At 37.6% G+C, this 12,211-nt stretch overlaps 1 protein-coding gene across 3 annotated transcripts in view; it reads right to left on the bottom strand.

Annotated features, from left to right (window-relative positions):
• top2b (DNA topoisomerase II beta) overlaps nucleotides 1-12,211 on the bottom strand; it is a 32,730-nt gene that overhangs the window by 17,763 nt on the left and 2,756 nt on the right. Inside the window, exons 1-11 of one of the 3 annotated variants that reach the window (XM_040120932.1) lie at nucleotides 10,683-10,783; nucleotides 9,594-9,656; nucleotides 9,410-9,500; nucleotides 7,640-7,703; nucleotides 4,713-4,858; nucleotides 4,515-4,612; nucleotides 3,504-3,716; nucleotides 1,177-1,350; nucleotides 953-1,054; nucleotides 711-848; nucleotides 465-603 (exon numbers count right to left, since the gene is read on the bottom strand). In XM_040120932.1, coding sequence (XP_039976866.1) covers nucleotides 465-603; nucleotides 711-848; nucleotides 953-1,054; nucleotides 1,177-1,350; nucleotides 3,504-3,716; nucleotides 4,515-4,612; nucleotides 4,713-4,858; nucleotides 7,640-7,703; nucleotides 9,410-9,497 — 1,162 coding nt within the window. In that variant the 5' untranslated portion in view covers nucleotides 9,498-9,500; nucleotides 9,594-9,656; nucleotides 10,683-10,783. Of the gene's footprint in view, nucleotides 1-464; nucleotides 604-710; nucleotides 849-952; nucleotides 1,055-1,176; nucleotides 1,351-3,503; nucleotides 3,717-3,980; nucleotides 4,007-4,514; nucleotides 4,613-4,712; nucleotides 4,859-7,639; nucleotides 7,704-9,409; nucleotides 9,501-9,593; nucleotides 9,657-10,682; nucleotides 10,848-12,211 lie in introns of those variants that run through there. The other 2 variants (XM_040120931.1, XM_040120933.1) reach the window with 2 other exon arrangements.

Raw genomic sequence — 12,211 nt, 5'->3', positions numbered from 1 at the left:
GAAATGAATATGTAGTTGGAATTAGTGTTATAAAAATACACATTATCCTGAATGTATCATGACATGTTAAAAATGAAAAACAGTTTGCATTAACAGCAACCAGAATCAACAAAGTTTTGTTAATGTGATAAAATTTTACTTAGAAAATGCTGAAGATTATTAATACAGGCCTGGTTCAGTCTCCAGTTGAGATAAATAAAGGCTCTGACCAGTATTATAGAATTCATGGCCTATTTGACCATGTTAATTAAGCCTATACCATGCACTGATCAAATTACAATGCATAATATGCAAATACTTCACTCATGAGCAACACTTCACAACCATTAAAGTGCTATGTAAAACTCTCACTACTGCACATCAACATTTAAGATTTAGATTAATAGGCAACAACTACAGCTTTGCCACTGGTGGTGGACATGCAAGGTTCTACACATTAATAAATAATCCCACTGTTTACACACCAGCATCATTGGCGTCGTCTAGCTTGGGGATGCCTTTGATCTTACTGTGCTTCACGGATGAGCACTTTTTATTCAGCTGTGTCTGAGCTTTGAACTTCACCCAGTTGAGTATACTCTCCACAATCCCACAGTTAGTTGCCTGTGGGTGACAAAGAGACAAAATTCTTTCATGACAGATACCCAACTATTTTTACATGAGAAAACAAAAACAGTGAGGAGTTGAAAGCAAGTGAAGAAAATCCTTACAGCCCTGATAAACTTTTCTGACAGGAGGCACTTGGACCCAAAGCTTTTGGTTTGGAGTGTCATGTTCTCCTTGGTCTGGGAGTCAAAGCTGGGATTCTCAATCAGAGCATTCACAAACACCCAGATGTGGTTCTTCACCTGAGGCATGAATGAGAAGAAGGTCAATCACTTTAACACATAGTTGCAGTGAAAACACCACAATCACTATGATTTAGAAATTTTGCACAAATCTGTTAAGACACCTGGAAGGGTTTGACTGACACTCCTGCCTTGTTCTTCTTCTTCACCACTTCAATAAGTTTGGACACAATCTGGTCCACCACATAGTCAATGTGCCTGCCACCCTGGAACATATATATCCTCATGTTAAAACATATTTTTACTCTCTGCCTCTATGTCTACTTATTCCACTTCTAATCATTTACATATGGATACATATGGAGTATCACTGCTGATTTTTAGATACCTTGGTAGTGGCAATGCTGTTAACAAAGCTAATTTGTTGGAATCCTTTCTCGCTCATGGTGAGGCAAACCTCCCAACGATCATTCACAGTTTCATTCACCACCTTCAGGGCCACGCCGGTCTCGTCCAGTTTGTCCTTCACATACAGATCCACATAGCTACGGAACCCATTAACCTTCAGTGGCAAAAAAGGTTCAGGTTAGGTTCGGTAAATTAGACAAGATTAGATTAGGTAACAAATATTCAACTAAATAAAACCATTTAAAATCAAAAATGAAAATTGCTATGAGGCCTGTAATTAGTTACGACCACATCAATGTTAAGGAAGAAAAAAAAACATACAATGACAACACTAGTAATAGCAGCTTTATATTAAAGTGCTTTCAGAAAGTATTCAGACCCCTTTACTTTTTTCACATTTTGTTATGTTGGGAAAACATAGGGACAACTCTGTGAATGTCCTTGAGTGGCCCAGCCAGAGACCTGACTTGAAACTAATGGCAGTCTACTGATGGTCCCCATCCAACCTGACAGAGCTTGAGAGGATCTGCAGAGAAGAATGGCAGAAAATCCCCAAATCCAGGTGTGCAAAGCTTGTCACATCATTCCAAACAAAATTCAACGCTGTAATCACTGCCAAAGGTGCTTCATCTAAGTACTGAGTAAAGGGTATGAATACTTATGTCAATGTGATATTTCCTTTTTAATAAAATTGCAAAAAATAATATAAAATTCATTATGAAATGACAAAGTGATTTCCTCTCACTTTGTGATATGAACTCACAGTAGCAGGTATTTAGTGTAGATTGATGATGGGGAAAAAATTAATTTAAATGATTTAAGCATAAGGCTGCAGCATAACAAAATGTGAAAAAAAGTGAAAGGGGTCCCAATACTTTCTAAATGCACTGTAAATACCTTCCTATCAGTTTCTGCGTGTCCTACATGATAGAGGTTTATACCCGAGTGCCGCTACTGCATATATAGTATAGTGGCTTCAGAAAATATTCTTTTCCCTTCACCTTTTGCAGAGTTTATTGTGTTGTAGATTTAATTTTAAATTCATATAAATGACAGTTTTGCCAATCAATCTACATTCAATAACTCATAATGAAAAAAAGTGAAAAAGTGTTCCCCCTTTGACAACATTTACAGCGTTGATTCTTCTTCAGTTTGCACACCTGGATTTGGGCAATTTGTCCCATTCTTCCAGGAAGTTCCTCTCAAGCTCCATCAGATTGAATGGGAAGTGTCTGAACTGCCATCTGCCTGAACATTTGAAATTAAATGTCTAACACAATCCAGCATGCAAAACATGAAGGGGTCTGAATATTCTCTGAAACCAATTAATTCTATTATTATGAACATCCAGACTAGAACACTGATTAAAGACCAAAACACAACAGTTAAAGAGTGTAATCTTTGATCTTTTTACTATTCTCATGAAACCTGGTACACATACAGTGAGTATAGGAATGCTGATATCCAAATTTGCAGTCACAATTCAACTGGTAGGAAAAACACAGGAACAGTAACCTATACATTTATTTTTTAAAAGATAAATCGATAAATTGGCCAGGCCTATCTATTCTACATTTATATATTTACTGCACGGTATATACTATACTGTAAAGTGTCCCACTCAGTACAGTGATGTCACAGTTCTTTAATAAAAATGTTTAAGTCTCAAATCAGCACATTCTACTTTTTATATGTACTTGTATATTCCTATCAGTTTTGTTTCTACTACAAATTAGCTTGCCTAATTATGACAGACACAAAAACTGTAAATAATTTAAATAAGGTGTAATCATTTTAAATGTATCTGCATTGTTAAGCACTCCATATAGTTCAAAAGAGGTGAATGCTGTACATTGTCCTCATGTCTTAACTGTAGACTGCTTGCTTTCTCATGGCTATCAACCAGTGGTTACATGCCTGTGTTACTTCCTCATTCCACACAGTGCCAGTGTATCTAAACATGACTAGATAACTATTTGTAGAAAGCCATTTTCACATAGAGAAATGCTAAAACAACAGGATGTCTGAATCACGTTTGCACCACATAATACAACTTGCTACAACTCATCAAGAGTCGTGAAGTACGGAAAAAACCTGATTTCTGGCTCATTTAGGACACAATGGCTCATACCTCAAAGACATGAAACTGTAATCAAAATTTAAACCTCCATCTAGAATATCTTTACCAAATTCATGTCTGACATGAATATGACAGCTGGAACTACAATGTTAGTTAAACCTCAAAACAAACTTTAAAGCTAGGACAGTACAGCAGAGAAAAAAGTGTGTAATTAGATTGACACTTACAGGCAACTTTTTCCCATTCAGTGTTACTTTGACCCCTCTGCAGGAGCCCGCTACATCATATGCTCTGCGAGTAAGAAGCGCTACAATATCCTTGTCCAGTTTCTCCATCTTGAACTTGGCCAGGTCTGGCTGGAATGTCACGCAGGTGAAATCATCCCCATCAAAGAACTTGATCTTGGGGTCAGAAGTCTTGGTCATGTTGTTCTGCCACGTCTGAGGAAGTGAAACACGTTATCACGCACAAATACTTGCTGCTGCCTGAAAAGTCTTCTTATCAACTTCTAGGTTAATTTCTTGTGAATAAATGATATTCTATGCAGCGTTTATGTGTGATCCTCTTGAACTCAGAACATCCTCACTGTGTCCAGTGCATTTAGTCCCAACAACTGTGATATGGACCACCATGTGACTTAAGAGTTCTGCTCATACAACCCTCAAGGGTGCAGCTAAAAATGGTGTTAATATACACAACCTTACCTCAGATATGACCAGATGTCAAAACCCTATAAAACAGCAATTACTTCATTCAAAGATCAAGTGTCACTGGTAAGATTTGTTATAAAATGTGGCACAATCAGATCAAATCAGTCACTAGTCTGTAAACAAACAGGACCATCACCTTTAGGGTGCGTACAGCTCAGCTGACATTGAACACATTAGCAGCTTCTACAGACTGTAAAGGCAACTACATGCTACTTTGACAGACATTACAGATCTGCTGCAATTACTGTATTTACAGTACAAAACAGGAAGTACACATGCCTTTTCCTGCAAAAACAAAGCTAATACTTTTCTCACAGAGACAGATATGCATGAGAATGACCACAAAAAAATATTGATTATTACAGTCCACTAGTTTATCTTTCAGCATAGTGTAAGAGATTAGCTTTTACCAAGGAAGCAAACATCCTCTTTGTGACAAGCAATAGGAATTGCAGTATTAATTCAAATCAATACTGAATATAAACGATTGGCCCTATGTAGAATCTTTAACAGAAGAGTCATCCTCACCTGTTTGAAGCTGTGTCTGTATTCCTTGCAAGCCGTTTCCACTGTGAACTTGGTACTGAAGATGTTGCAGAGTTTAGCACCATAACCATTTCTACCACCTGGGACCAAATAAACAGTTAGCATTGCAGAGGTTAAAATTCACCTTTCTGAACTGACTTCAGCAACCACTAATAAAGATGTAAAGATGGCTCTTCTCACCTGTCACCTTTTTCTCATCATCATCATAGTTGCTGGAGGTGAGCAGGTGGCCAAAAATGAGAGCTGGGACGTACATCTTCTCATCCTTATGCTCCACCACTGGTATTCCTTTACCATTGTTCCATATGGAGATGGTGTTGGACTCACTGGTGGAAGCCGGATAGAGGAAAATTAATGAGTTAGAGAAGCTATATGGATAGAACCTGGACACAGATAATCTGAAATATATCAATGTGTAGGTATTGAACCTCAATACTTTACAGGTATTTTAATTAGGATTAATTACAGTCTTGTATAGATAATACTGATGAATTCGAGAAGTTTGGCCCAGAAAAAAAGGTCCTGTAGAAATGCATTTTCCATTTCCTCAACTCAGCAAATTTAAAAAAATATCACTTTGTTATCAGTAACAAAACCCAGGTATTGTGCTGGCACCGGTATCGAAAAAAAATTAGGGATTCACTATCTTGAGAGTAAATGCCCCCGGTATTTGCATTTGAGTCACTTTATTGCACTATCAATTGGTTCTAATGAGTGATTAGTAAGTGATTAGTAAAGTACTGTAAATGTGTCAGTGCAGTGGAACTTGTTGTCTGAATAGAGAAAAAAAAAGTGAAAGACATTTTTGCCTTTATATATAAAAAAAAGCTTTCAAAAATCTGAAAGTGGGGTTTAAACAATGTTAAACCCCATTAAACATCTGTGGCGAGACCTGAAGATTGCAGTTCACAGATGTTTCCAGGCTCAGCCTGGAAGAACAGGGATAAACTTCCCAAATCCGGGTGTGCAAAGCTTGTAGAGACTTACCCAAGAAGACTCAAAGCTGTAACTGCTGCCAAGGGGGCTTTTACAAAGTACTGAATTAAGAGTCTGAATTCTTTTGTAAATGAGAGATTTCAGTTTTTTATTTTAATAAACTACCAAAAATATATACATTGTTCATTTTCAGAAACTTTCGATCCAGAGCGTAAGACAAAAGGTTCAGCGCAGTAACAAAGATTTTAATTGTTTCTGTGTAACAAAAGATATAACTTGATATTTATTAATCTAGCTTCTTCTAATTCATTTAATAGCTTAATTGGTCATTTCAACTGCGATTTAATGATCAATTAGCAGACGGGCATGACACTAACACTAATAGAAATTACGTTAAGTAACTGTCAAACCTACGCCATGGACATTCTACTTTGCTGAAGGGTTGTGGAGCCACATATTTTGTCGCTGGTATGTGACATTCATTAACCATGTCTAGACTAATTTTTCCTTTTCCTGCATTTGCTCCTCACTAGGGGGCTCTTCTGCAGCAGCATGAGCTGTAGAAGCTAAAGTAAAATCAAAACAGTGAATATAATATAAATTCTAGTTATCATTCAGTGAATATCAATTAAAAAATCATCGGTGTTTTGCATGCACAATATGCTTCAGGTTACCTGAAGGCAAACTCGTACTGCTACAGGTCAAAAATCTGATGAGTCACAAAATATGGTTTAACACCAGAAAAATAAGGTGTAATATCAGCAGTAAGTCTGAGGCCACACGCACGTCTTTCTCCAATTACCAAAAACAAGTTTTTACTTTAAAATTTGAACAGTAGATAAATAATTAAACAAAAGACTTTTCGTGCCCCTGCAAATATTTCATTTTGCAGTTATTTCGTTGATTTTAGAACATTTAAGATAGTCTACCATGTTTGTTGTTAACAACAGCGTTGTTAAGTTTTCACGCAATCGTATATGTCAGTCTATTTTTTTTCTTCGCCAATACCTGTGATGTCAGAGATACAGGCAAAACAGAGTAACTAAATAGAGTGAGTGAATGACAGACTTGATCAAAGAATTGTTGGCTGGGGAGCTTTGCGTATTTTACCGGATTCATTAACCAGAACCGGATCCAAAATGGAGCTGGCTTTCAGAACACGCCCCTGGTCTTCACCAACCTGATATGATTTGGTGTGCATTCAAAAGTCCACAAAAGAACCCTATGTTTTATCTAGGCTTTAACATTGCTAAAGCATGCATCCAGTTTACACACGAGAAAAGATAGATGGAGAGACACTGGAGCAATGCTCTGCCAGAGCTATGGGGGTGTTGGGAGTGTCAGTGGTCATGAGGTAACAGTGGGGTGCATGTCAGTGTCTGGGTGGAAATGCATTTTTGAATAAAGGGGAAGGGGTGAAGGGGTTCAAGTAAAAACAATCTATAACATCAGTCAATGCCCCTCACCTCTGGTATGCAGTTTGGTTTGTTGTTACTCAAAACAAAGATATCTGAGTGTTTACTAAGCTCACCCACAAACAAGCTGAGTGAGCTGTGGAGAGGAGCATTAACATCTCCATAAAACCACACTAGCAGCAGAAACCTGAGTGCCATAGGGCTAATAGTATCACTATACAGCAGGGGACATTAGAGAAAGCAGCAGCTTGGCTGAAGGACACTCTGCTGTTTAAGCAGTCAGATGTGGAAGCAGCTGCCAGGCCGGAGGTGAACCGCATATAAAACAAGAGCTCAGCGCATTTCATCACAGGCTCATTATACTGTATACTACATGGATCCATGACTCAAACCTTCTCCATCTACTGCATATATTCACCAAGCTACAGCAAGAAAATACATAGCTGGTCCAGGTTTTCCAGCCAGACTATCAGCCTCAGAACATATTGATATGGGGGAAAAAAAGCCCAGTCTCTGAGAAAGTCAAAAGCATTTTCCTTCATCAAAGGAGCTACCTGTTGGGTTCTAAGGATGTAATGAGCTCAAAATAGTTATGGATAAATTTGAATCAAACTCAGTTGAAAAGTTGGTCAGGGGACAACAAAGAAATTATTAACTGCAATCACATTAAAAATACAACACGTGGAGGTGAAAACACAGTATTTTAACAGTACATATATTACTTTCAATAATTATATTATGAAGCACTGCACTCACGGATCGATGGTGATCTTGATGGCAGTCATGTTCTTGTCCCTTTGTTTGTTGTCTGCTGCATTGACTTGCAAGGAAAAAAAACACCAAAATAAAAAGTTATACATACATAAGGACCCAAACTGATGCTTTCATAAAGTAAAATGAATGCTTCTTCTTGCTAATACCTAACAAAATAATTACTTATTAAAAATGTTGATTGTCTGTTCATTGACTAATTTATAAATCAAATAATTTCAGATCTACACCAAAATAAAAAAAACAACTATTTCCCTCATGAATAGTTTAAATAAAGAATGTCACTGTTGTATCATAAAGATTCAAAGTAAGAAGGAAAGCCGCTTCAAATTAGTCCTTTCTGGTTCATCAATTTATGCTAAGTTCCCACTACATGATTTTAGCCCTGATTTTTCCATTTGCCGACAGTTTTTGCAGGTCAACGACAAAAAGCCCCATGGTAGGGGCCAATTGGCGTTTGCTTGGCCCTGGCAAACTTGATCACTATTTGTGAACTGTTCAAAGACGCAATCTGAGAGAGTCACTGATGCATCATAGACAACCAAAAGATATCTAGCAGGCTAAATGTCTGGACCTGTCGGGGAGGTGTGAAAAGTAGTGTGAAAAGTGTTGTGACCCGGTTGTGACTGGCAATGAGTGCGGCAACAAGCTACAGTCAATGAGAGCGCATGACACGGGGTGAGGGGAAACCCCTGTGAGTAGCTGTACAACATCAACAAGCATGGCTACAAGAAAATCCATTCTCTAACCCATATTCTTTTCTTTTTCTTCCTCGTTTTTTTTGCTGCAAATCAGCGCATAAACAACTTGGATTGCTCGTTTCTTGCAGATATTCATTTTGGAAGGAAAAAATCCTGTCTCGCACATAGTATTGTTTCATTTCCTGCGTCACTTCTCACGTTTTCATGATAAAATGTAGTTTGGAGATCAGCGAACTCTTTGCGGATTCCTCCTGGTGAAAGATCTTGTAATTTGTGAACCCCTGTCGCCGATCAGTCATACAGTTTGCAAACCAAAACAATTTCAAAATTCCTGATTACAATACAAAGCTGTGTAGTGTGAACAGTACAGCAATCTGATAGCTTTTGAAAGTCAAGTGGTATGTACATGGCAATCGTGCTTGATTCAGTTAGTAACCAAAAAAGAAACAAATTATAATTTCACACAGGCTTAAGGACAATGTAACTCCTTTTTGCTGATACAAAAGCAATCATCAACAACCCTCCTGTGTGGTGAGCACAGTGTTGAGCAGCATAATTTAAAAACTGATTACACTGGTGCACCTTAATAACAGAAGCATCAAGCACAGTATTACTCTTACTTTTTACTAAGTCATTAAAACTAATACGTAACAGACAGACTGTACAACTGCTTTATTAACCTTTATTTACCCAGGGAAGGCTGACTGATCACGCTTGCACTTTACTAGGGAAAATAAATAAAATTGCTCTGACCGTGAGGTGCCACAAACACTGAAATTATTATTCAGTCAGCTTCTTCACAGATATCTCTATTCAGGCTACAAACAGTGCACACATAGACAAGCTCACAGAGTGAAACTAATCTCCACATACAGTCCTAGATCAGTGCTGCTGAGCAGAGCCAACAGCAAAATGTCATTCAATGAATGATGCTGACATTTTTATAGACTTCAATATTCCAGTTCTGGAAGGACAGTCTCAAATGACAAATGAAGCTTTATATTAACTGTGCAGGTTAGTGTCAAAGTAAGATGAACAGTGTGTATTCCCTTACCCAGAATTTCATCAAAGATTTTGTACAGTCCAGGTACGTAAGTGATTTCTCTCTGGTTCATGCCAGTATCTTCATCAAAAACCCACATTTGCTAAAAGGTAGAAATAAAAACAGTAAGTGCAGCCCATAAAATTCTGCTGTTCATACAAGACTGAATGAATAAATGTCAAATGATCAGACTTACGTGTCAGCTTATTACCCTGTAGTGTATCCATAAATTAACTCTAGGTCAACATGGAATTTTGAACTGAAACAAGGTAGCAAGTAACACTTTTTTAGTTATTGTTTAAGCTATTGATTATTCCTACAATTAATAACAACATAAAAAGTAAAAAGTAGGTTTCGAGAAGCTGGAAGACGCAAATGTTGGATGAAAACTATTTGCCTTTCAAAATGGCTTAAAAGATTAATCAATTATCAAAAATTATATTTTAAGTTGATCGACAGAAATGTAGTAAATGAGTATTTATTTTGATAATCCACTTGTTGTTTAAGTAATTTTCTAAGCAACAACTAGCTCATCATATGTAAGCATTTTCCACTTTTCTCTGCTTAATATCGATGTAAACTGAAAGTTTTGGATTCTGAACTGTTGGTTCAGGACAAAACAATTAAAGATTTCACCTTGGACTCAGGAAAAATGTTTAACAGATAATCAAGAAAATAATTACATTGTGATCTATTGGGGTTTAGCTTCTATCTTTATCTTTTTAACATGTTTTTGCTGTTGAGTCAGTTCTACATCCTGGATATAATCCTCAAACACATACTGCAGACCCCTGTCTGCTTCTCTCTGAAACTGCCTTTTCATTTTTCCTTAAATTGGATAACATTTCTTCAGGGAGTGCAGTTAGTGACAGTGTGGGTGCCATGCTAGCTCCGACAATTTGACAGACTAGCAGCGGCTTGAAAACAATGGAGCGGGGCTTTGCAAAGGGTCAACTGAACATTTAACACATACGTATATATAAGTAAATTTCAGTTTCTTTAAGACACAGGTCAAGGAAGAAATATATATATATATTATATATATATATACACACATATACATACATACATACGCACACACACACACACACACACACAAAAATGTTACGGTGTACTCAGCAGACTGCCAGGGCAGCTTTTTACAAAGAAACACCTAAAGGTCCCCTAATAACATTAAAAAAACATGTCAAATTAGCAATGTTTATGAATTACAATGTATGACTGAAAGGGGCTCATCAGTCTACCCCTCAAATCAACAATGGAAAACAGTTTGCTCAGGATTCACCTGGGTGATGGGCTCAACAGTGCCAATGTATGTGTCTGGACGGAGAAGAATGTGCTCTAGTTGGGTCTTCTTCTGATACACTCGCTCCACAGACAACTTTGCGCCCGCCTTGTCTTTCTTTGCCCCTTCCATCTTGCCAGTATCACCTCTGCCATTCGCAGCCTCCTGTTTGACAGAATTGTTTTTGTTATTAGTAAAATTCATAAGTGTGTTTAAGCCCCCAGCCCTAAGAAACGACTGTGCTGTTGACATCAGATTATCAGTGCTAACCACCATATGGAGAACAGCCTATACCTCTCTGTGGCTTTCTGATTTTGGTCACAAATAGTCAACAGAAGTAAAAAACCTGGCCATCATACTATAAATGGAAGGCGGAGGTGTATCAGATTGCGATAGTTCTGAAGTGAGTTTTAGATCTTCTCTCCTCTAATCCAAACTACAGTAATATTTGTGAAAAATAAATATTAAATTCTCAGTGTTGGTGAACATCAGATGCAAGATTTTTCAAATATTTTTTAAGTTAATTAATGAAAATAAGTAATAATGAAATAGATAAACTTACAAGTATATTTGTACATTTATATACTGCAAAACAAAAAAAGAAACCTTGAGCCTTACATCTACAAATGTAAATCAAAAACTAACATTTTAGCTATGAACGGAACTGGGGTGAAATTAATGACCCATCTGCCCGATTCTTGTCAACACATATCCAATAAATGAAGACAGGGTGGAGACTCGAGCTCAGGCTCCTATAATGCCCTGCACAAGTAATAAAAACACAGAGTGGCTTGAGAAAGTATTAGACCCCCTGAATACTAGATGGATAAAATTGCCATTTTTGCCCAAGAATATACACCGAATAACCCATGATGACAAAGTGAAAACATGTTTTTAGAATTTTTTACAAGTTTTGTTAAAAAACAAAAACTTAAATCTCTCATTTACAAAAGTATTCAGACCTTTAATTCAAGGTCAGATTTATTGAGAAACCTTGGGCAGCAATTACAGCCTCAAGTCTTCTTGGCTTAGTCTCTACAAGCTTTGTACGCCTGGATTTGGACAGTTTATCACATTCTTCCTGATAAATCATCTCGAGGTCCATCAGATTGGATGGGAAGTGTCTGTTAACTGCCATCTACAGGGCTCTCCACAGTTGTTCTATGGGGTTTACGTCTAGGCCACTCAAGGATAATCAGAACCTAGTCCGGAATCCACAGCACTGTCTTGGCTGTATGCTCCAGGTCATTGTCTTGCTGAAAGCTAACCAAGTCAACCAGGTGATGATTAATATCTGGTGCTTGGAGTTCTGGAGGCCTTACTGATGGAGTGCTGCTGGGATGGTCGACCTTCTGGCAGGTTCTCCCATCTCTGAGAGGACTTCTGAAGCTCTATTGGAATGACCCTTGTGTCTTTATTTTGGTGTCAAATCAACATATAGACATATCTCAACAATAATTAAAGCAAACAGGATCCACCCGACACCAAATTGCATCGCCACAGCAATGGGTCAGAATTCTTTTGCAAGT

Source organism: Xiphias gladius, chromosome 24 (genome assembly GCF_016859285.1).
Source record: "Xiphias gladius isolate SHS-SW01 ecotype Sanya breed wild chromosome 24, ASM1685928v1, whole genome shotgun sequence".
Taxonomy (NCBI): domain Eukaryota; kingdom Metazoa; phylum Chordata; class Actinopteri; order Istiophoriformes; family Xiphiidae; genus Xiphias; species Xiphias gladius.
Note: the sequence above shows the minus strand (reverse complement) of the source record. Positions and strands in the feature narration are given on the sequence as shown.